Source organism: Pyxicephalus adspersus, chromosome Z (genome assembly GCF_032062135.1).
Source record: "Pyxicephalus adspersus chromosome Z, UCB_Pads_2.0, whole genome shotgun sequence".
Lineage (NCBI taxonomy): Eukaryota > Metazoa > Chordata > Amphibia > Anura > Pyxicephalidae > Pyxicephalus > Pyxicephalus adspersus.
Window position 1 is genome coordinate 67,879,501 of NC_092871.1, and position 24,948 is coordinate 67,904,448.

A 24,948-nucleotide genomic window follows, 5' to 3' on the forward strand; every position below is an offset into this window, starting at 1 on the left:
TCACTTGTTAAGGCTAGCTTTACCTGGAAACTATTTCATTACAGCTATGTATAATAATGATAATATATCAATTTTCTTTTATTCACAAAACAAGCAACAGATGTTTGTGCAAATCACTAAAAAGTAAATTCTAGACAGAACAGTATCATACATAATTGGGAAGGTTACTCCCTATGAACAAGAAGCCTAGAGTCACCTTTCTATCCTCAATCATACCAGGAACACCTGACCTCCCCTTTCTGACTGACCCTCTTGGGTTAGAGGCACCTAGAAATGGTCACAACTGCTTGGTGATTTTTGTAAAATGTTTATTGGTGAAGAAAGAACTTGTTTATCCAACATGTTTCAGGGGAAAATGTCCTCTTCAGGGTTTTAATGCACATTCATGCTGTGCATAGTTTCAAGCTGAATCTATCCTTAAGAAGTGAAAGTTCCATGAAACGCATTACTACAATAGTCGCTTAGTTTTTTCTAAAACTTACCCAAATGTACACATTATGGATGTTTCCATCAAATTCTTTAACCATATTGTTAGAGTTTTTTTGATGTTTTTATTTATGTAAAATGTAGTCAATCAATATGATATTAAGTCACTGTATGTAAGCTATTTTTATGATTTTTACTTCCTTCCTTGCTCGTCATACCTTTACCACAGGTGAAGCTTCTTTATAGAAATTACCTACACACATAGAAATATAATTCTCATACCAGTCAAGAAGTGAGAAGTGAGTGAGTTTATCAGCAGGAGAGCCTCTCTTATTCGAGGTGTCCAACATGGGAGAAAAAGCAAGGTTAGCATTTATGTCACCTGGTGTCAACTCAGGCAGAAATAGGGAAATATCTTCCCAATGTGCACACTGATAGCAATTAAACATGAAAAAAACTGACTCTCTGCCATTAAATTGAATACTGAAAAAGTGTATGTGTTTTTTTCTTGTTTCAGATAATGAAACAACATATTGGGAGTATATTACTCATAGACAGTCCACCGATCAGTACAGTAGAAACTGATCATAAGGCCTGACAGTATGTAATACAATTATAATTGTCAAGGAAAGTCTGATGATGACACATCTTTAGTAATAATTAGTGCAATCAGAATGCAGCACAGTAAGGTTTCCTAGCATTATCTAGTTGCATATTCTTCATGCATTGCTAGATACTTCTGGGACGCTTCACCTGGCTTCCACCCACAGTGCATAGGTACCATATAAAAGCCTCACAAGTTCAGACTTTAATATTGGGCAGTGGCAGGATACCAATCTCTTTCCTCAGGGACTCTACACTTTGCTCCCAACGCTTCTCATAGTAAAAACTGAGGACGCATCTGGCATTCTGCCCACTCTGGATTGCCCATGGAACCATTTGGATCAGTTTCTTTTTTCTCCTGAAAAAGAGAAAAGTGGTAATGTAAACCTGTCATTTGATTTCTATTAAAAACAATAAACACCAACAATAGCTTCAGTTGTTTTCAGAATATTAGAATAACTTGGTCCATTTTTCTTTGTGCTTTGATTTTGAATAGAATGTGCAGTGTTCCCAATGCATTTGCGCATTGTGAAAATAAAAACTATTATAAGGATTTTGAGCTTTATTCACTTTTTTCGACACACTGCTATTATTCTGAAAACAACTGCCTATCTTAAAAAAGTGGTGAAAATGTGTTAATATAACTTGGAACAATAAACTTTGTTTTATAGATTACTAATTTTCTAGTGTGTGGGACTTATGCTGACTCTTTGAAGGAAAAATATATATTATTCTGCAAAGGAAGAAATCAGCTGACCTAGTTAAAAAGGGAAAAGGAAATGTATGCTATGAAAATTATTGTCACATATTTTCTATCACAATCTTCCATGAAGGACTCTGGGGCTTATCTAATAGAGGATATCAAAGAAATTTGATAATTTTGCCTCTCTGTAAAACTGTGTACTGTACTGTTAAATTTTCATCTGGTATTTATATAGCTCCAACAAATTACGCAATGGTGTACAAAGTCCAAAGTCAATTAACTAACTGGCCCTTAATAGGTTCATAATCTACAAAGCCAACATGTTATCCAGAAAGCCACTGTGTAACTCTAGAACACAAAAAAGTTACAGCAAATCACAGGGTGGAAAGACTGCATTAATACCCGATCAGTTACTTTTTGGTTCAAGGGGAAAGTCAAGCACGAATGTCGTGGCGGCTGCTATAGTATTTTCACCTACTTAGTACTGAGGCGAAGAGGTCCAAAAACAGCACCCAGAAGACACATAGGCAATCCAGTCTGCACAGCTTCAAACCATTTTACTACCACTTCACCTGCCAAAGAGATCAACAGGTTAAATTGTGCCACCATCAAAAGGAAGCTAAGAATTTTAACACACATTACTGCAGACACTCTTCTGTGAGGAAGATATTGAGATAACCCATGGCAGAGCAAATGAGTGGAAAGGGCTGATGACTATGATAACAAACCATAAAAAAATCGTAAAGTAATTTTGACAAATCTATAAATATATGGGATTTTGTCATTTTATGTCATGGAAATTTAGTGATGTATAAAGCAGCTATTAGTCACCTCTTACCCAGCATATTGGTTGGCATCCCCAGCAAAGTGTGCATGAGATCATGAACCTCCCGATACCGCTGAGCTACATATGCTAATTCTTCATCATCTACAAACTTCACTGGCATTCTAGTATCAGGGGAGACATTCTGGGGACAAGACAACATTTCTGTCGATTAGAATAGAACAGGTAAATGGTTTTCCAGTTGTGATGTAAACAAACATTGATAGCATAGACATCTCTCTTTATAAACTCTTGTTTGGGCTTTTTAGTCAAAGCATTGAAAATGTATGGTTATATCAAAAATGTTCAAAAAGTACAAAAAAATATCTGTTTGACATCTCAAATTCAGAGATGTTCTGTGCCCTATTCCTGTTTAATATCAAGGAATCTAATCAGTCTTCCCATTTCTGATTGTGAAATACAGGACAGTCAATGTTATAAAAATGAAGATAATAGCATGGTTTGAGCAGTTTAACAAATAACAGCCAGGGAAAGCTGACACCACTGACAAAAAATACTGTCTCTTTTCACCCACAACATGAGCCGAGTACATTTTTGCCAGTTCAACAGGAATTTTTATGTACCTGCAAGGAATTTAAACTATATATAAACACTAATAATAAATGTAATATTTCACAACTCACAATTCCTTAAATGTGGGGGCTAAATTTTATATCCTTGTATATCTTATATATGTATATATATAAAAAATATTCCAAGTCTAAACATTTAGGTTACTAAACAACTTACATTGACATCTAAGAATCGGACATACTCTCTGCCAAACGTCCCATCAGGCATCTCACCAAACCTTCTAATGTCCAGATTGGACATCCGAATACGTGGTCTTTCTCTGCAGACAAAAAGATCAGATTTACACAAGATGGATAGTGATCTTTCCAAACACTCACGTTTGCTTGTTTTCATAAAAAAAAAATTTGGATTCCTTTGGATTCCTCCAGCCCTCTCTACTTCAGTTCCTTAGCAATACATATCACTGAGCCAGCCTCAGCCTGTATTAGGTCTGTTCAAGGATCAGTTCCAGCTTGATGTAATCCACAGCATCCAGGTAAAAGCAGCGAGCCATCATAAGCCGAAACCAATCAAAAGATTTTTCCATGCCTCAACAGACATAAAAACTCATAGGATATCTACAGGTTGAGGAGTCAGTGAAAAGTTTAGGTGCAAGGTGAAGATGAACTCCAGGTAAAGGTTTAAATATACCAAAGAGATACATACTGTATATGACAGTTCTATTATCTGACAAAGGATGTATATTTCTGTACATAAAGCCGTATGATTTACAGAACCCACAATCCAGCCCTGTCTAGCAGAAGAGGGGACCTGATCTTTTTTTTCTAATAGTTACACCTTCCACTGTGGGGTTATTGTACCGACTGTGACAATACAATACTGAAATTACAAAAAGCTGCAAATGAATGAATTAATTGTTCTATTGTTATGGTTTATGGATCAAAACTCACTGTAGAATCTGTATCCCCTCTGGATCATTGCTCATTTTCTCTCTGAGGCTTTGCAAGGCCTGGATACCTGTGGTTTCCCCAAGAACTGCAATCATGTCTGTGGGAGTGGGAAAGAATTATTTATCTGGGCCGTGTTATATGGCGGGACAATAACTTGATGAATACAATAAACCAAAAAAGCAGTCAGTGATCTTGGTTCTGCCCTGGAAAGTAAATGGCCCCTCAATGTCCTCCCATACAATGCAAGTCTGCTGGTGCTGCATTTTACATGATGAGAATATTATAAGGGTGGCCATAAGACTATAGGTTACCCACAAACATCTCTCTATAGGCTTTACACAATCACCTGAGGTGACCTAGGGCCAAGACAGTGCCAGGGGAAGAAATCTGCTTTAGATGTCTCCCCCAGGGGCAGACCAAGGTAGAGGCTGATGATAATTACATAGTCAGTTAGGTTTAAAAAAGACATAAGTCCATGAAATTCAACCACTATGGAAGAAAAACATATCCCAGAAATTAAACCCCTATGGTCATGGATGATCCAGAGGAAGGCAAAAAAAACTTGGATGTTCCCTGGATCAACAGTCTGCTATCTTTACTTTAAAGCTTTAATTACCAGTTATATTCTGTGCTTCTAGAAAAACATCCAGCTTTTTCTTAAAGCAATCTATAGTACTTGCTGAAACTACTTCCTGAGGGAGTTGATTCCACCTTTTCACAGACCTTACAGTGAAGAATCCCTTCCTTATCCAGAGCTTAAACTCTTTTTCCTCCAGATGCAAAGAATGCCCTCTTGTTCTTTGTAACGATCCTAAAGTGAATAATGGGGAAGAGAGTTCTCTATATGGACCATTTATATATTTATACAGGGTGATCATATCCCCCTTAAATGTCTCTTCTCAAGGGAGAATAGATTCAGTTCAGCTAATCTCTCCTCATAGCTGAGCTCATCCATTCCTTTTATTAGTTTAGTTACCCTTCTCTGCACTCCTGCCAATTCCACAATACAGTATCCTTTTTGTGAACTGGTGCCCAAACCTAGACTGTATATGATGCATCTGGCTTGGCAGCCATGTTGCAGGAAACCTTCCCTCTATAGTGCCCAGCTGTGACAGTGACCCCCAACTCTGTATACAAAAAGCGATCAACTGTTACAAAGACTCTCCACAATAGCTCACTCACTTTCTATTGGAGTCACTTACCATGTCTATATGGATCATAAAGCGACATCACCGCAGAGCCAGCTGACAGCAACAGTTTTTGCAGCACGTTGGTGGGAATGTGATTTGGGTACAGCATACCAAGTTTAGGCTCCTCAGTTCTGAATTTTCCATTGCCCCCCTGCTCCTCTGCAATCACATTATAAATAAATGACTGGCTGAACTGTTTCCAGAACCCTGTTAAAAAAAAAAAAAAAGTCCCATCACACAGACAAGAAGAGTCATTTTTAAAGCCAGAAACCATGATAAGAAACACTCACACATTCTCTGCCTTAATCTGCTTATGAAGAATAAAATTATGTTGGCCTGCCCAGTCTTCTGGCATCAGGGCCTGTTCCTAGTCAACAATGGTGGTGGTACCAGATATGTCCATGACCAACTGGGCTCATAGAACTGATTTGAATAATAACACAATTTAACAACAAAAATGTTTTTTTCACTTGCCAAGGATTTTTCAATATATTTAGTGTATTTCAGGTCTGCTGAATCTAGAAATGACATCAGTTTCATTGAATTGGCTCTAGTTCTTGTGATACAGGAATTGGAATAGACGATTTTACCAACAACAAATGTTAACACAGCAAATTATTATATATCAATCTTTATTTACACCGATGTTTTGCATTTTATATATTAACCCCCCTAGCCATAATCCCGAGTGTGACTCGTAGTGGGAAAACAATGTAAAAAGCAGTAACCCCGAGTCACACTCGGGGTAACTTTGGGGGACCCCCTTACCTTAGCCCCGTGCTCCAGCACTTCTCCGTCGGGGGGCGTGGCTGGGCGGGAAATTTAAAAGCAGATTACCGAGTAATCTGCTTTTAAATAACGCCCGGGTCCCCACAACCCCGCTGCACGCATGTGCAGTTAGATGCGATGCATCATGCAGGTGCAGATGCGATCACCAATAGTAAACCTAGGGGGTGATACCAGCGGAGATTTCCCGCTGGCAGCACCCCCTGAATCTACTGCAGCTGCTCTCCTGCTCGCATCACCCAGCCTCTGGGTGATGCGAGCAGGAGAGTGAGTGGGGCAGGGACATCCCCACCGCATACCCCGGCAAGATGTGTGACATCTTCCGGGTGATGCGTTGGGAGTGAAGAATTCTGGGGGTGGGAAATTTAATAGCAGATTACTATCTAATCTGCTTTTAAATTTTTTTTTTACAGTCAAAAACACATAAAAGTATAAATACATATTGTAGTGCACCAAGCATCATTGCCCAGTGCCCTGATTTACATTTTGCACACTATTAGCCCTGACCTTAATCTGACCTTTTGATGACTTTTAGATCACTTCCTGAATGTATCATTTCATCACTTTGTCTTTGACCTTGATTGTTCCTGATTGCTGGAGACCACATGGCATCCAAACGACATCTCGCCGGCGCAAGCGCTGTTTTGGAGGAATTTGAACGCAGCGATAGCGATTTGGAGTCCCTTGTAGAATCGAGCGATAGTGATTCACCAGGAAATTTGTCATCAGACAGCGAAAGTGAACTGAGCTCAGTGCTGTGCGCACATGGTGTCCTATTGACCTTGATGTGGACCAGGCAGCACCGCCAAGATTTCCATTCACCGGCGCACCTGGGATGAAAATTGAGGCTGAATGCGACGACCCCCTGGCATACCTGAAGTTGTTTTCTGAGGTTTGCAAGCAGCAGAAAGTGGGAACCTGTGACCAAGGATGACATTTGGCTGTTTTTGGGCTTGGTGATCCTGCAGGGAGTTGTGGGCAAACCCGTGCAGAAGTGGTACTGGTCCAGGAACAAAATGATTGCCACTCCATTCTTTGGCACAGTCATGCCTGAATATCGCTTTTCCCTCATCATGAAGTACCTGCACTTCACAAACAATGAGGAATTTGATGAGACTACCCATCCTGCACCAAAACTCAAGATGTCAGCATTGACAAAAGTCTAATGGCTTACAAGGGGAGGCTCAGCTGGGTGCAGTACATTGCGTAAAAGAGGGCATGATTTGGCGTGAAGACCTATATGCTGTGCGAATCCTCATCTGGCTACATCTGGAATACGGTACTGTATACTGGAAAAGGGACACAGTTCAACCCCAGATACAGCCATTATGGATTGGCAACATCTTCAGTGCTATCTCTCATTGAGCCATTGCTAGGTCAGGGCTATTGTGTCACAACTGACAATTTTTACACCTCTTCTGAGCTTTATGAGTTCCTTCTGCAACACAGAACAGATGCCTATGGAACCGTTAGGGCTAACCAGCACAACCTGCCAGCACTGTTTGCAAAAGGGAAGCTGAAGACAGGAGAAATTGTTGCCTGGCAGAAAGGAAAGATGATGCCCTAAGATGGCGTGACAAGAAAGATGTGTGCCTGATGAGTACTGTCCATGATGCCTGCACCGTTCTGGTACACACAAAACGTGGGAAAGAAGTGATGAAGCCACAGGTGGTGATTGACTACAACAACACCATGGGAAGTGTCGACAGAGCTGACCAAGCCATGACATTCTACCCAACGATGAGGAAACAGCAAAGGAAGTACTACAAAAAGATTTTCAGGCATCTTGTTCAGCAGTGCCTATGGAATGCCTACATTCTGTACAAAAAAAAAAGTCAGAGGCCTGTGAATCATTCAGACTTCAATTTGTAAGTTTCCGAATCCATAGTCAAGAACCACCAAACACCATCAGTGGCTATGAATAGACCTGGACGTCGTGCTTCCTCCATTGTCAACCCAGAACGCCTGACCGGTCGTCACTTCGTTGAATACATCCAACCAACCCAGAAAAAGGCCACCTACAAGGATGTGCGTGGTTTGCTGCTCAAAGACCGATGACAGAGGAAGGAAGAAACGTAAGGAAACCAGGTTCTACTGTTTCTGACTGTGATGTGGACTTTGTGCAGCACCCTGCTTTAAAATCTACCACACCCAAGATATCTACTAAAAAAGTAAAAAATTTGTTTCCTAAAATCTGCATATAATTTATATTATTAATAATTATCAATAATATTGCACCCTTGTTTGGAAAATTTCAGTGAGACATTTTAAATAAAAAATTTTCTTTTTTGATAAATTACATTGTTTTGGTCTAATATTTCATTATTTTATAATAATGATTTATACTTTTGTATTATATTATAATTTATGATTCTAATATAATAAATAAATATAATTATTGTACCCGGGAGTTAATCCTAAGAATTACAGGCCCAAAATATAAACAAAAATTTCTATGCAAAAAAAATAGGATCACTTTTTGCATTTAACCATTGAGGTTAAATGTAGCATTATTTTCATGAAACTTTTGTTTGTCTTCTTTTTATTCATACATTTTCCTTTTTTTTTTTTTTTTTTACAGAAATATGGGTTCTTCAAGAAGAAGTTGAATAAATGACCCGAATGTATTTTGCTACATTTGTGGTGAATATTCTCAGCAAAAACAAAAAAAGAAACATTACAGAATTTGTGAAACAAGCATATCTTGCATATTTTGGTATTAGGCTGGAGGACCAAGATAAGTATTGGGTTCCCCATATGGTATTGCAAAACTTGTGTAGAGTGTCTATGTCAGTGGAAAAATGCAAAACAGAAAAGTCTGAAGTTTAATGTACCTATGGTATGACGAGAGCCCAAAAATCATAATAATGATTGTTATTTTTGTGCTGTGAATGTAAAAGGTTTCAATCGTTACAAGAAAAACAAGTGGAAGTACCCTGATTTGCAAAAAGCAAGACGACCTGTTCCGCATGGTCCTGATGTTCCCATACCAGTACACTCCCTGATATTCCTGTATCCCACATGGAGGATATACAGGGTTTGGAGTATAATCCAGGAGTTAGCAGTGGAATTGAATATGAAGGAAGTGTTTCATCAAACCAGCAATTCTCCCAAGAAGAGCTCAATGATTTATTACGTGACCTAAGTCTGTCAAAACAAGTATCTGAACTTTTAGCATCCAGGCTAAAAGAAAAGAACTGTCTGAGACCGGAAGTTAAAATAATGGTTTATAGGACAAGAGAGGTGACACTCCTACCATGTTTCAGTGAAGATGGAGACTTTGTGTACTGTTGTAACATCCCTTGTCTACTAGCCGATATGGGAATACCAGAATACCGAGCAGAAGACTGGCAGCTTTTTATAGACAGTTCCACTCGAAGTTTGAAATCTGTTTAAGTGCATAATGGCAACTGCTATGCATCAATTCCAATTAGTCACTCAACAAAACCTAAAGAAGAATGTGAAAATATCAAAATGGTCTTAAAAAGCTTATCATGAACACCAATGGTCCATATGTGTTGATTTAAAAATAGTGAACTTCCTACTTGGACAGCAAAGTGAATACACAAAGTACCCATGTTTCATCTGCTTGTGGGATAGAAGAGCAAAGCAGGATCACTGGGAAAAAAGTGACATGGCCTCCAAGGGAAAACATGAAAAAGGGGCAGCAAACATCATTACCAAGCCAATGGTTGACAAAGAAAAAAAATCATTCTCCCTCCACTACACATAAAGTTGGGATCAATGAAGCAATTTGTAGGAGCTCTGAACAAGGACGGTGATTGCTTCAAATACAGATACATTGTAGATTTCTTCAAATACATTGTAAATTGTTCCCTGGATTAAGTACTGAAAAATTAAAAGCAGGAATCTGATGGACCCCAGATTTGGAAACTGATAAATGATTCAAATTTCACATGTTAAATGACTGATACTGAAGCTTCTGTCTGGCACAGCTATGTCATGGTTGACAAGAACGTCTTGGGTAACCATAAAGCACAAAATTATGAAGAACTGGTACAAAACTTGGTTTTAAACTTTAAAAATGTGGGTGCTACTATGAGCATAAAGATACACTATCTCCATAGCCATTTGCAAAAATTTCCAGAAAACCTTGGTGATTTCAGTGAAGAAAAAGGGGAGAGGTTTCATCAAAATATAAAGGTAATGGAAGAAAGGTATCAGGGCAGATGGGATAGACACATGATGGCAGACTACTGCTGGAGCCTTCAACGTGATTGTCCTAATCATCAGCATAAGAGGAAATTATACAAACTGAGTTTTTTAATGATTTCTTTGTGATTTATTTTGTAACTTTTTGCATGTAGTACAATAATGAACTCAATGTGTTTGATGTATGTTTTGAGAATATTTATTTTACACTTTATTTTAAATTACTCAGGACACCATGTTATAATTACATGTAGTATAATGATGAACTCAATATGTTTGATGTAGGACTTAAGAATATTTTCTTTATACTATATTTCAAATTTCCAATGTTTATACTTGACTTGTTACATCTCTATACATATAGACCGTCAAGCACGCATTAATATCTATCCCTGAGGAAGCCCTACGTGGCGAAATGCGTCAGATCATTGAGTGCCACGGCACAGTCTATCTAATGTTTATACGGTTACCTTTATGATTTCTTGATGAAATTCTCTATGTATAGTATGTACAATTGTTCTGTGTTGTGAAATACTAACAGGCCAGAATGTGAAGTAATTTTATATGTTCATGTGTATTTGATAGCTTATGTGTGAAATGACCAATCAATACCCTTCACCTTTTGCATGAAAAACCCCTGAACCTCAAACCTCTTTCTTTCTTCTCTACCCATTTATTTGTATACAATACCTGTAGGTGGCTCACTGTAACCAAACTACACAGCTATAACAGTGAGGAAGAGTAGAACACATTTATACTATTTTATTTCAAAATTTTAATTTTGGATACGTAGGCATTGACCAGTGAATAGGTGTTATTCACCCTAGAAGACTGCTGTCATCTTGTGGCTAAGAGGTAATACGACAGGGGACAGAATCAAACGTGTTGTAAATCAAAAGTATTGCAACAACAGCTGTGTTAGATCTCCACCTGAAAATGCTCATTGCCTGGCTGTCTTTATCTACAATACTTAGTCACCTACCCAGGACAAATATGCAAACAACTTCTGATCGGCATAACAGAATAATAGACAGGCAGGCTATGAACCATTATCACCAAAACAAAGTGATGGGAAATCCAAATCTTTAGAATTGTCGCTGGGATCTGTAGGTGAAAGTAAATCTTCCAATAGGGAAATCTATCCCAGTAACAAATAAGTGATTTGCTCTCACGTGCGAGAGATTCCTTCCCATTCTTGCTGTGTCTTTGGGACAGGAAGTAAAGGAAAATGTCCCTAAGGGGACACACACTGCCAGACGTTCTTCACATTGCCACTCCATGTGAGTTTTGAGATTGATCCTCTGTATGTAAGTCAATGATACTCACACAGCCAATAATAATAATAATAATAAACAAAATCGACCAATCAAATTAAGCTAGGCGAATAAACACCCAATCAGTTGAAGGCTCTGGCTCTAATTTAGCAAATCAGCTCATTTAAGGGCTAATATCCCTCCCAGTTTTTAAGTATTACTTAGCGGTGACAACGATGTTCCCAGTCTTGTCCCTACAGGAAAGAGTTTGTCCAGGGCCACATATAGACGCCAAGGACTTTGTCATGGGCGGATCTGATTTACCTGTGGCCAGGGGGGCTGTGACTTTCAAGGTCCTCCAGGTAGGGGCCAGCAGCAGGCCTCTTGCCAACAACCCCATGTCCTCCTTTCACTAGCTGGGATTTGTGGTTCACCTTCAGCAGCCTCCTAGTAACACATGCTGCCAATATGCTCCGCTCTAGTGGTCAGCCTGGGAAATACAGCCCTTGCCTCCCTCCCTTCAGCGGTCCAGGTGACGTAACAGGGTTTCCTGTGCTCATCGGCACGTAGAGTGTTAATTTCGTTTTTACATGTTGTTACATCAGCTCGAAAAAGTCACGGGGTAACACCGTGCCGTCCATGCCAATGGATAGCATCCCGCCAAATGGGCGAGGCTTTTTTCTCGCTACCAATTAGCAGCCAGAAGCAGCTGACCAATCATCAAAAAGCGTCCTGAAGCGCCAGCACCAATTGCCATGTTCCATAGTACCGAACTCCTGCCTTCGAGATCTTTCCTCGGGCTTCCTCCAATAGAAGTGAAGATGGGCTGAAAGCCAATCACTGGGCGCGACAAGATAATTGACGGGGATGTGGAGGAATGAGAGACTCGTTGGGCGGGGCAGGGAGAGGTAGCTTTGGCTAGGCACGACTTGCTTTACAGTAAAGTGTTTGGAGGAACGTAGAGATCAGCAATGGCCGAGAGTGACTGGGATACCGTGACCGTGCTGAGGAAGAAGGGCCCGACCGCTGCGCAGGCCAAGTCCAAGCAGGTAATGGCTGCCAGGTTTCTCTGAGACCTCCAGTGTTGTATTTACCGCACAGGAGCTCAGTGTTTTCCTCCTGAGAAGCCAGGCTGGGGCCTTACAGCTTCTGAGGGGGCCGAGCCTAGACTAACAAGACATGCTGGGGTTTGAAGTGTAATCTGTTTATATAGCTTACACTACCCCTTCTGTAGCCTTACTCCAGGCTTCACTTTTTTGGCTAACCCATTTACCACGTGTATGTTTTGGGGATTTACTGGGAGAGCATTGAGGAAAGACAATGGAAGAGGATACAAACTCCATGCAGATAGAGCCTTGGGGCCTAGGCTAGTATCTGGACCCTAGTGGAGAACAATTGCTATGTATTATATAAAGCCAAAACATTTTCCGTTTTAGGTTTGGATAATGTAGATTTGGGATTCTCAAACTTTACCAATAATGGGCCAGTATCTGATACTTTAGACCTGGAAGGGGTTGGAACTTTGGTTTCTTACTTCCTGTTGTGTCTTTGGAACAGGAAGTAGTACACAAAGCCAGGTATATTGTATTGGTTTGTGTATATTGATTTATCTCATGCAGGACCAAATGGAATCTTGTGACATGCATCGAGGGCTCCGTAAAAGTAGAAAGTAAAAGTCATTTCTTTTTTTTTTTTTTTTTTTTTTTATAAATGAAAGTGAAGTCACAAAAAAGTGTTACTGGGCACAATTTCCCCCATTTACCTTCCTGCTGTTTTTTATATGGTGGGTCATTTGTTTCCTGTGTATGTCTGGTGATGGTCTTCCAGTGCTGTATTAGTATTGGAGAGCCACCAACATAAATGAGAAACATATGATCCGCCATATGAAATCTCCATACTTTCTGGTCCTTTCAGTTTGTGTTTCAGGCCTGCATAAAGTAAGCACTCTTCTGCAAGTTTTTTTTTTTTTTTTTTTTTTTTTTTACAGTTTGTCTACATTATCTACTATTTTGCCATAGAGAGACAGTATACCTGGAAGGTAACAGGGCCAGGGGTTGCTGTTATGGAGGGGCTGTTCCCCCTGGAGGTATTTCTTCCACCACAGGACTGAGAAATCAACCCCAACAATGTCACAGGTTCTAGTACAGCTTTTCTCTTTGCTTCAGGGTCCCCAGTGTGCTGTCCCTGTGGGGTTTACTGACAAAAAAAAAAAAACGGTGGTGGTGGCCCAAACGTGACAGGACGCAGGCAGATGACCCAGGCTTGGTTGCATGGGCATGGTTCTAGGGCAGTGAGTTCCACAGGCTGCATGCGGAGCTGGAGGCGTGCGGCATCTGTGAGAAGTCTTGTGGTTCTAGGATCCATTGATTATAGGTAAGGGACTGGCTGCCGTGGTAACTTTGATATTTATTCAGTGCATGTTGTGCCTGCACTGCCTCAGGATCAGTTGATCTGGCAACATGGAGTCAGATTCCACAATTGTATCTGCTACAGCTGTAAGGGGAACTCCCCCTAGCAGGGCGGCAAATATATGACTTAATGGATAGGATGTTACCCTTCCTGTACTTTAATTAATTTGGCAAGTGCTCCTACTAGACCCTAGCTTCAAAGCTGAACCAAACGGAAAAAATAAAAATTATACTCCCATTTTCTTCCAGAGCTCCTCATTCCTCCTGAGCTGTACTCATTTGGGTCCCGCTCTGTCCTGTAATACTTTGCCATCTTGAATATCGTGAATATCCCTGGAAACTCTGCACTCCAATTCTGTCTTCACCACCACGTTGATAAAGACAGAAGGGGAGGGGCTTCACTTTATTTTAAACCCTTAAAAAATTAAATTGCTTTGTATAAAAATTTTCTACGCTTTTATGTTTGGTAAATATTTTGTTGATAGGTCCACTTTAAAGTGTACCGAAACTCACTATATTCACTTTACAGAAAAGGGTAGGCAACCCTTCTATGTAAAGGAAAAATGTTTTTATATATTTATTTTTTTATGGGTTGGGTGGCGTAGCTTATGGTTTCTTGTTTGGCTGAGCCCGAATAATGTAATTCTCTCTGACAGTGTTGCTTTTGCTTTGTCCCAGCATAGAATTATGGCGGAACCGTACACTGGGCTTTGTATGTGCAGCTCCTTGTAAACCTGCAGAAAAAAATTGCTGACGTACTTAAAGAAACTTTGACAAAAGAGTCAATCTTAGGTCATAGAAAAGCTAACCCGTCTGCACCTCTTCCATTACTGCTGTTGAGCAGCGACTATATGTAACCACCTGAATATCTATTGAATAAGTGGTAATTAATTTTGTACTGAATGATTAGGGTCATTAATAGTCACATACACTACGAGACACACCTTAGGCTGGGTCTACATGGACGTTTTGTAAAAAGGCATGTAAACGTTCCTACTGCGTTTATAAGCGTTTTTATGCACTTATTCTAACGTTTTAAAACTTTTTTTAAATGCTGGAAAAAGCTGAAAAACGTCTATGCCGCGTTTTACCGTGTTTTACCGCGATTTTACAAGCGTTTTAGCACTTGGTAGAAATGCAAACTGTGACCCTGGGCAGTGATTTCTGCAAGTATAGGAAGTACATACATCCCTGCATACATGTGATAATGTGATCATGCAAGGGACTTCAAACAAGGGCTTTAAAAGCCTCAGGTTAAACGCTTGGGAAAACGTCTGTGTAGACTAAGCCTTATATAGGTGCTGTTGTCAGCCAAATGAACTGTGCTGATTGCACATAAATGATCAATCATCATCAATGATCTGTAAGCCTTCCGAAGGTGAATCAACCCAACTGCTTCCTCCTGTAGCTTCAGTGTCTGGATTTCTTACACTGATTTTATAAGCTCAATTTATTATAGATTGTGTGGAGATTTTACAGTCTGATTGCACCATATGTGGCCAGTATAAGCAAGTATAGATGGCGTATTAAAAGGGCTGTCCCCTCTACAAAAGAAGTGTGTGTGTGTATATACAAATTTATTTAAATATTTGACTGCTTTGCTAAGTGCAATGTAAACAAAAGCATGAGAAAGGTTAAGATTGCTTATCTCTACCTTGCAGACTGTATGTAAATTTGTAAAGTGAGAAAGACCTTTTAGATCTGACCCCTGAGGGTCTCTATATCACATCAAAAATGTATTGTCTGAAAAAATGAAGCATCTCATTCACCTAAGTCCAGCTGTTTCCTTGCCATAGAAAACTTCACTGCCACAGTTGCCTTCTTTCTTCAGATGAATTGTTTTGGTTTCTCTATTCTTGTTTCTCTCATGAATAAGCCAGAAGGCTGACATCCATTTGTGCCTGAACAGACCTTTAGTTACCTTAGGTAGGTGGTCTTACTCAGTTATAGGACACTGAGTAAAGACCAGGCATTAACACTGCAGGAAGTCACAACTGGCATGTTATGGTGCCCAGGGGTTCAGGACTTGTGTGGATTGGGGAAGGCACCGATGTGCTTTTTAAGTCTGAGTCTGGTGCTTAGCCTGAAGACAGATATTAGAATAGTCTAAAATCAGACTGTGTGTGTCTACTTAGATTTGTGTACAGGTCCAACTATAGTACAATATATGCAATATATCAGGGTGTGATGCTTTTCCTTATAGATCAGTAGCATGGTGACATTATACATTTGAAGAATATTACATAGGAAATATTAACAAATGATGCAGGTTTATGGAACTAGCATTTAGTGATTGTGTTGCTCTTTCTTTGTTCCCATATATGCTATTTGTTCTCATATATGCTCAGGTCAGTTTAGCCTGCAGATTGGCAGCCTCATTTGCACATGAAGGGGCAGCCTTACATGTTTGTTTTGTTTTGTAAGTTACCTAGACCTTGATCCAGTGTTCTCCCCAGAAATTTTTTTCAGCCGGGTGGTAGGAAGCTGTAGGCGGGTGGTAAAAAAGGGGGTGTGGCAAAACACGGCAAATTTAGTGCACCCAGTTGTTTGCCATGGGTAGCCAGTAACCTCTTATTGTACATGTAGGCTTAGCTGCGTGCTCACCTCTCCAGGAGCAATCCTCTGAACGGATGACACACAGCAGCCTGAGATCCGTGCATCCGAGGATGAGAGCTGCCGAGAGCTGGGCGGGGTATTCAAATCAGCCGGGCGGAGCAACCTCTGGCGAGAACTTTGCCTTGATCCCAGGGGAGGGTATCTGGAGCCAGTATTTTCTTTGTTGTTTCATAGCTTGTAGAAATGTCAATAGTGTGAGGGAGAAAACAGTCTGATAGGATTCATTATAGTGTTTTTGCATTTTGAAACAAGTGTGTTTTCCAAATCCTATAAAAAGGAGCTTTATTAAACTTTACTTTGCCTAACACTCTACTTCAGGACCAAACACGATTGGCTGCAACTGTGTGTAATACTAATTTATTGTTTGTCTGGCTGTACTATCTAAGAGATTCTGTCAATGTGAGACAAAATGTCCCTGTTTAGGCTGTTACTGCTGGAACACGTTGAAGGATTTTTCCCTACCTTCTGTTCCAGAGACAACTGTATTTCCTGTATAACATTTGTTTCTATGACTTTATAACAATGGTTAGTTGAACAAATAGGAAGGTTTATTTCTCTGAGGAGGGGATACAAACAGCAGGTAAAACAGACTGCTGGGTTCTGACCCTTTCCCACTCGGCTAGACTTCAAGAAAAAGGTTTCTATAGTGCATATTCCTAGCATATGCAGAGACTTCTCACCACTGTTGAGTGCCAACAGCCGTAATATTGACCCACACCATGTGAACCGTGAAAGGTAGAGTTTGCAGCACTAATGAGGATAGCTTTATGTAAAAAAAACAAAAAAAACAGATCATCCCTTTGGGTGGGGAGCACACATTTTGTGTGTTTTAGTACTTTTGCAAAGTTCTCAGCACATCTCTGCGAGAGAAGCTAATCAGGAGTAGCAGTAATCAATGGAAAAATGTTACCTACTTATGGTGATTGGTGCTCCAACATGGCAGTACCCAGCGGCAGACTACAGCCTATTTGCTGCATACTGAATCTATAAAAAGGGACAATTTTGGATAGAGTCTGAAATAAACCAGCTACCCACACCTGCTGTTTTGTGTATTATCCTGCATTTATGTATTCAATTTACTTGACTATTGTTCGGGAGGAAAGTTTAAATTCACAAACTACTAGCAAATTGCATGTTAAATGTCTAAATTAGCCTTTTAGTGCCGTCTGGCTTGATATATTCCTATTTATTTAGCACATTAGATATGTTTGTGAGACTTATATCTTTTGCTCTTGTGTCTTGCAGGCAGTTATTGCAGCTCAAAGAAGAGGGGAGCAGTTGGAGACTTCCAAAAAATGTAAGTTCTTAATCCTTGTTGGATAGAAAATAAGTGCACTGTACGGAAGCTATGTCCTGATAGTTATAACCACTTAGACCCTTTACAAATTAATGCTGCATGCATGTGCTTGATGGTCTCTCACCATAGTTTCCAGTAACAGTAGAACTAAGCCTTGTACACACTGAGGAGAGGATATACAGTAGGTGTTCTGCTCTGTCCTTCATGTAAGGAATCTGTGAGCACCATTGTACAGACATTAGATTTGAAACCATGAGACCATTTCCTGGCTATAAATAAACCTTTCCTTAACCTCTCTTGTGACCGGGTTGTGACTTGCAGTTGCCATGCATTTTTTTCTCATGCCACTGTTGTGCATTAAGGCACATTTTAAAGGCATCTGCATTAGGTGGACAGGCTCAGAGGGTTTGTGGCACTTTATAGGAGAAAAATGTAAGTTCAGATAAAGTACAAACATTTTTTTTGTGTGGGGTTATCCTCCTTTAAACTGTAAATATGTTATAGGGCAGGGGTGCCAAACTGTGGGCCGGCTTTTTTTTTTTTTTTTTTTTTTTTTTTTTTCGGCCCTCTGTGTATTTGAGTTTGACACCCCTGTTATAAGGTAACATAAACAAAATTATTGTACCAAATATTAAAAAATTCCCTATATGTCCCCTCAAAATAGTATTCACAAACATCGTACACCTTTTAATTAAAGTAAACAAAACATTTGCATTCACATGTTTTAATGTTATCTGTCTCAAGGGGCTGCAGGACAGAATAAGCAGCACACAATAACCAAGAACACAGCCAAGCTGGACAGAGAAACGGAAGAACTGCACCACGACAGAGTGACACTAGAAGTGGGCAAAGTCATCCAGCAAGGGAGACAGAATAAAGGCCTCACTCAGAAGGAGCTGGCCACTGTAAGCATTTTTTGACACTTTTTGAATACATCTAGATATGCCTAACGGTATTTCCATAGCAGTGCGATGTGTATAGAAAAGCTGAACTTGCAATCTAGTTTATTATGTCTGTAAGATAGAATTAGATTCTGGTAATTTTACTACAAATCACAGTGGTGAAAAACTGCAACTATTCGGGAACAAGGTACCAGTTTCTGTATTATGTAATGTGTTTGCAGTTTACTTAATCCCTGTTGTCTTGATTCCCTGTATGGGCTACAGTGTGGTCATGCCTGTGTTGCATCCCTGGGTCCTGAGTCCACTTATCCAATGGAGTTTGCTTGTTCTTTATAAAAATAAATGTAGATTCTGCATAAAAAGATTCTTGTGTAGAGCTGTATAAAAGAAACTGTAGCACAGGAACATGTAAAATATACAGTATGCATTTGGCTCTTCCAAGCTGACCCAGTAGTGAGTGTTAGGTTGTTCACTGCTTTGTGGAAAGGGAACTGATGCTTGTTCAAGATTTCACACAATTTTAATAATGAAAAAAAAATAGACCGGAAGCTATATTTAATGTGAGGAATTTCCGGGTCTTTATCAGTCTTTTCTGTTTTTTAATTTTCAGAAAATTAATGAGAAGCCACAGGTAATTGCAGATTATGAATGTGGCAGAGCTATACCCAGCAATCAAGTCATGGGAAAGATCGAGAGAGCAATCGGTAGGTCTCTAGTGTGTGTTTTATGTGTACAGAATAGTATGTTGCCTAAAATTTCCACCTTTTTGCTACTTTAAAAAAAGGGGGGAATTTCAGAGTAATTAATTGGTTGCTTTTGGTAAAGTAACATGCATTCAAAGAATATTACTTATAATGGTATATAAAACATTGGAGGGGGTATGTTTCTTTGTCTTGCACACTTGCAATTTTCAGTTGTATGTGAAGGGTAAAACTAAACAGTCCTGCTAACCAACCACTGTCTTTCAGGTCTCAAGTTGCGTGGGAAGGACATTGGGAAGCCTCTAGAAGCTGTTCCAAAGAAATGAAAACAAAGCCTCGAAATCAGTGACCCCAGCTGATCTCGACCAGTCCCTTATGGGACTGGGACTCTATATTGCCAATCTGTACACATTGGGGTTTTGGACATTAGCAGACAGAACAGACAAAGCATAATGTTACCTGCTGTTAAAACAAAAAAGAAATGCATTTCTTCCAGATAACATGAAAAAAAAATTACCTGCAATGTTCCTGCCATTCTTGGCAGATTAAAAGATATGAGCAGGTATTGGATGCCTATTATTATTTTTTTTTTTTTTTTTTTTTTTTGGGATGGGAAGTTGGATCCATCTGTTTAATATAAGATCTCACATCTGTGTACATAATTGTAAAATAAAAATGATCCTTCTTCATCCCATTCAATTGGTGATGCTTTATGGTGAACGAAAAGGTGGAGAATGACCAGACTCTCATCTAAAGAAAGCAATATTGTGTGAAGTGGCAGATTGAAGGAAAAATATACCATTGCAAGATAAACTGAAGTGGTTTGTGCTTTTTGCACCTTCTGCCCAAAGTGGAATTAAAAGATTAAAATAGGCTTTTTAGTCCCTTTATGTATTCGTTCAAAGTTTAATAAATCTATTTTTGAATATTACTAAGCATAAGTTTTTGCATCAACTTCCTTGCAAATCAGATGATCCTCTCGAAAGTGGAGGTTCTAACGTTATTAGCGCTAAATCTGGGGTCTCTATTCCCCAGATAGGATTTGTGATGATGGTGTTGTACACTAACGCAGGATAAAACTTTAATTTTGAATTCAGTTTATGAGATGGATTCAGGATTTTACTGGTGTCGGTGTCCCTGTTCATATGGATTCTCTTTACTTTCTGTTTATAGCGTGTCCGACACCTATTTCAACTCCACTTGACACAAGTATCCATACAAGTACATTTTGTAGTGACAGGGAATAACTTAATGGATCCATTATCATTTTAATGCTACCAGACCTGTAAGAAAAAGTTCCTTTGTTGGATGGGGGGTCATAACAATAACATGAAACCCAAAAGAAATTGTCCTAAAAAGGACATAGAACCTGGTTACAAATGCTGCCTAATATCGTACAAAAGAAAGAAATGGCGTGCAGGGGGTCCACCCATTGGGTGATACTTGGTAGTTCACTAGCAGATTACCCGCAATGCCCAGGTATTTATTTATTGCAATCTTTTAAAGGAAATGGAATCAAATAAAGCGATAGTGTTAAATCAAGGAAATGTGTATTTTTATTTTTTTACAGGTTTTAGAAGTATAATTGTAGAAATTTTGGTGGTTGATCTGGCAGTGGAAATAATGATCCCTCTTTATGGTAAATTTGCCCTTGCACTGTGAATGTGGATGGAAATCCAGGCTGTTAAACAACTGATGTGGGGCCAAATGATGTCATTTGGAAACATGAGTTGTATTTTCTGATATTATTAAAAAAAATGGTTCGACTATTTGAGGTATTTGCTGATCTGTAATTCCACAGTTCTTGTGGTGGTGTTTCCAGTTGGCAGAGTTTGACTTTCCTTTTTTCCGATGGTAACACTTGCATGCTGCAAGTAGTCTTTATGTGGATCAATGCTAAGCTAAAATGTTGTGCAGTCCATGATCATCTGGCTCTTTAATTTTGTGAATTCCGGTCTCACGCTGTTGTACTGTCTCCGAAGCTCTAGATGTAGTAGCTCCATTTCTCTTATCCTGTACTAGCGTGTCACGCTTTTGTACTGTCTCTGAAGCTCTAGATGGAGTAGCTGTTTCGCTCATTTCCTGTAGTCGGGTGTCACGCTGTTGTACTGTCTCTGAAGCTGTAGATGTAGTAGCTCTCTCGTGTAGCGTGGCACGTTTTCCATTCCTGTCCTTGTGATTTTCTTGACTACGGTACTTATGCTATATATAGCACAGCACTGTACAAAGAGCATGCATGTACACATCTCTGTACAAAGGAGCTGACACTCTAATGTCCTACCACAGTCACACTAAAATTATACATCCATATACCTCTGACATAAAGCACAGCACTGTGTAAAGGTCAGCAGTGTCATATGTTTAGCAAGTTTGGTATAAATGTCTCTGTGTTCCTAGTGATCACCAAATATACCTCTGACATATAGCACAGCGCTGCACAAAGATCAGCAGTGCACTCACATGAGTCTGAGTCATATGTCTAGCAAGTTTGGTTGAAATGGGAGGGTGGGGGGGGGATGGCATGAGATACCTATCATAAGAGAGCCACTTGATCGAGCTTCAATGGTACATGCATTAGCATTATGACTATAAACAGACTCAAAAAACCATTAGATATCATCTGCCCTTTCCTCGGTGCACATAGTGGAAAGATGAAGTCTGGTGATGAGGTGTACTGGATCCAATAAAACCATGTTTTACCAAACTTGTCAGGTCTACCATCTCTGGATGTAATCAGGTCCTCCATAGCCATGATCTAATTGACTCTCCTGTACCACTGACCTATTGTATGAGGAGAAGTCTGCTTCCATAACAGCGGGATACAAGCTTTTGCTGCATTTAGCAACTGTTTCAATAAAGAATTATGATACTTTTTTGTGGACATAGGGGAGAGGTGTAAAAGTGGCAGTTCCGTTCTATTCCTGATGTTAACATTCGTTAATTCTAATATGACATCTGCCACCTGGGACCAGAAGGACTGTAATACAGTGCAGGTCCAAACCACATGTTAAAGAGTACCCACTTCCGTCCCACACCTCCACCAGTGGTTATCTACCTGCGGGTAAATCTTTGCCAGAGTAACTGGCACTCTATACCAACGGGTGAGGGGCTTATAACTAAGTTCCTGGTACGAGTTGCTAAGCGGTACCTTATGACCCAAGTAAGAGTCGTTCCTGCTGCTCAGGTGAAAATGTGATTTTTTTTTTTCCCTTTGCCCTTTCGATAAAAACGGTAAAGTTGAAGGGGTTGGCTTTACCAAGAGGAGCTGGTACGCAAAAGACAAGGTCCCCCTTATCGGAACCGTAGCAGTACAAATCGACTGGTGTCGAAATTGTACAGGCAAATTGAGTGGGCGGTGGAATAGATCTCAGAAAGTGGGTCAAGTGTAAGCGGCGCCACACGTTGAATTCAGGAAGCGATTCCTCTGATTGAATGTCCAAGATCTCTTTCCATGCAGAACCATTACTAAAGTGCATAGCTCTAAAAATTCCCTGATCTCTCCAAAAACGGAACTGAGGATCTGAAAAAACCTGTTTGAAACCGGGCGGCGTCCCAGAACAGGTGACAGAGGTGAAGAATAAGCTACTAAACCCAACCCAAACCCAAGATTTAAACCCAACCCAAAACCCAAAGATTTAAAATAGTTATTAACAATGCGTAGGGTTGGTCCTATTTAAGGATGACTTAAATCTGTTGCATACGACGCTGGGGGAAACCAGATCGCACTAGCAAGTGGCACTGATGATATCGTCCCTCCAAGGACACCCAGGGCTTTGGTATTCATTCCTACACCAATCAATTAATCTTGCCAGATGCACTGCCTCATAATACAGTAAAGGGTCAGCATCAGGGTAAAAGCAATCCCGCCTTTCATTTTAGGCATACACAAAGTTTGTCTACGTATCCGCTGATTATCCCCACCCCAGACAAAGCGGAGGTACTCCTGCCTAAATTTGCATAACATCTTGAGGATATTGCACCTGCCAAACTAAGGTAATGCACTTTGTTTCCAGCGATGTAGATCACTTCTTGTGGAATTTATGAAAGTTTAGCTGCACTAACGAAGACTGATCCCTTGGAATCATTGTGCCCAAATACGAGATGGCAGAGTTAGCACATTTAAATGGGGAAAAAAGGAGACAATGAATGAACTGCTCGTGTAGGTAAGGTATAGCTAGTGCCTCCGATTTTTTTTTACATTTCCCTTATATTTAGATAAATTTGGTAAAGAGGTCCTGGGAGACGATATATAAAAAGTATCTCATCTTCACAGGCAGACACTTTATGCTCCACTTTCTGTACATTGACACCTCTTATATTGATATTATGACGTATATGCTTTAAGAAAGGTTCTAGGATCAGAATGAACAGAAGGGGTGACAAAGGGCATCCCTGCCTAATTCCATTACATATGTTAAAGGGCCTTGACATTGAACTATTAATCTTAATTTGTGCTGTTGGTGTTGAGTATAGGGATACGATCCACTTCAGAAAATTAGGTGGTGGACCTATATGGCGCAGGGTTAGTTCCAAGAACTACCAATCCACCCTGTCAAACACCTTCTCAGCTAGCAGCATGACTGAGATCTGTTTTGCACAAGCATATTCAATCAGATTCAGGGTATGCACCGCGTTATCACGTGTCTCGTGCCCTGGCTAAAAACCTCTCTGATCAGAGTGAATAAGAGTTTGTAACAATGGTTTAAGGTGTTTGGCTAGAATAGAACTAAATAATTTGAGTTCACAATTTAAAAGGGATATTGGTCTATAGCTAGAACATGAGTTGGGGTCCTTACCAGGCTTAAGAATCAGGGAAATATGGGCGGCCAAGGTATCTCTAGGCAGCGCGTTCACATCAATTAGACTATTGAACCTTTTCAATTACTTTTGGTAAAGTACAGGGAGGACACTTTTGTAGTAACAGAGAGTCAGTCAGGCTATTTGGCCCCGGGGGCTTACCAGTGGCTGCATGAGAGGCGGCAGAGGCCAGTTCCTCTGGTGTTATCCAGGGATTCAACTATCTCTTCTGGAAGGACAGGTAAACCAGAGGAGTGTAAAGCTACGTACACACTTCCAATTATTATCGTTGGAAAACGAACGACGAACGATCCTGCACGATATCTACGAACGATCGTATAGCACCGATCCTGCACATAGAGATAACGACACGATCGTTCGTAGATATTGTACACACAATAGATACGATCGTTTGAGCGATAGAGGAACTATGTGCACGACAGGAAAGTGAACGAACGTTCGTTTATTACGCATGCTCAGACCATGGACGATCAACGAACGATCGTACACACGAACGATGGTCAAATCCGATCCGCCGGTCCGGTCGTTCGTTTCCAACGACTTTCCTCGTTCGTCGGCGTCGTTGGTTACTTTTTTTTACGAACGATTTTTGCCCAATCGATCGTTCATCGTTCGTTCGTCGTTCGTTTTGAACGATAAAAATTGGAAGTGTGTACGCACCTTTAAGAGGAACAAATCAAATCTGTTTTTGTTGGGCCAGGATCAAGAGGATGTCTATCGCTTAAATTATACTTGTTCATAAAACATCCTGAATGCCTCCGCTAT

At 40.1% G+C, this 24,948-nt stretch overlaps 2 protein-coding genes across 2 annotated transcripts; one reads left to right on the top strand and one right to left on the bottom strand.

Annotated features, from left to right (window-relative positions):
• Positions 1-528: 528 nt before the first annotated feature.
• On the bottom strand, positions 529-12,087 carry COQ4 (coenzyme Q4). Its single transcript, XM_072431862.1, has 7 exons — positions 11,766-12,087; positions 5,242-5,436; positions 4,040-4,136; positions 3,306-3,408; positions 2,571-2,700; positions 2,211-2,304; positions 529-1,387 (listed from the first exon to the last, which is right to left on the bottom strand). Exons 1-7 carry the CDS (start codon positions 11,839-11,841, stop codon positions 1,228-1,230), a joined length of 855 nt encoding a protein of 284 aa, XP_072287963.1. The 5' UTR covers positions 11,842-12,087; the 3' UTR covers positions 529-1,227.
• Positions 12,088-12,335: 248 nt separating this feature from the next.
• On the top strand, positions 12,336-20,296 carry EDF1 (endothelial differentiation related factor 1). Its single transcript, XM_072431863.1, has 5 exons — positions 12,336-12,490; positions 17,711-17,762; positions 18,507-18,667; positions 19,275-19,368; positions 19,633-20,296. Exons 1-5 carry the CDS (start codon positions 12,413-12,415, stop codon positions 19,689-19,691), a joined length of 444 nt encoding a protein of 147 aa, XP_072287964.1. The 5' UTR covers positions 12,336-12,412; the 3' UTR covers positions 19,692-20,296.
• Positions 20,297-24,948: the final 4,652 nt, after the last annotated feature.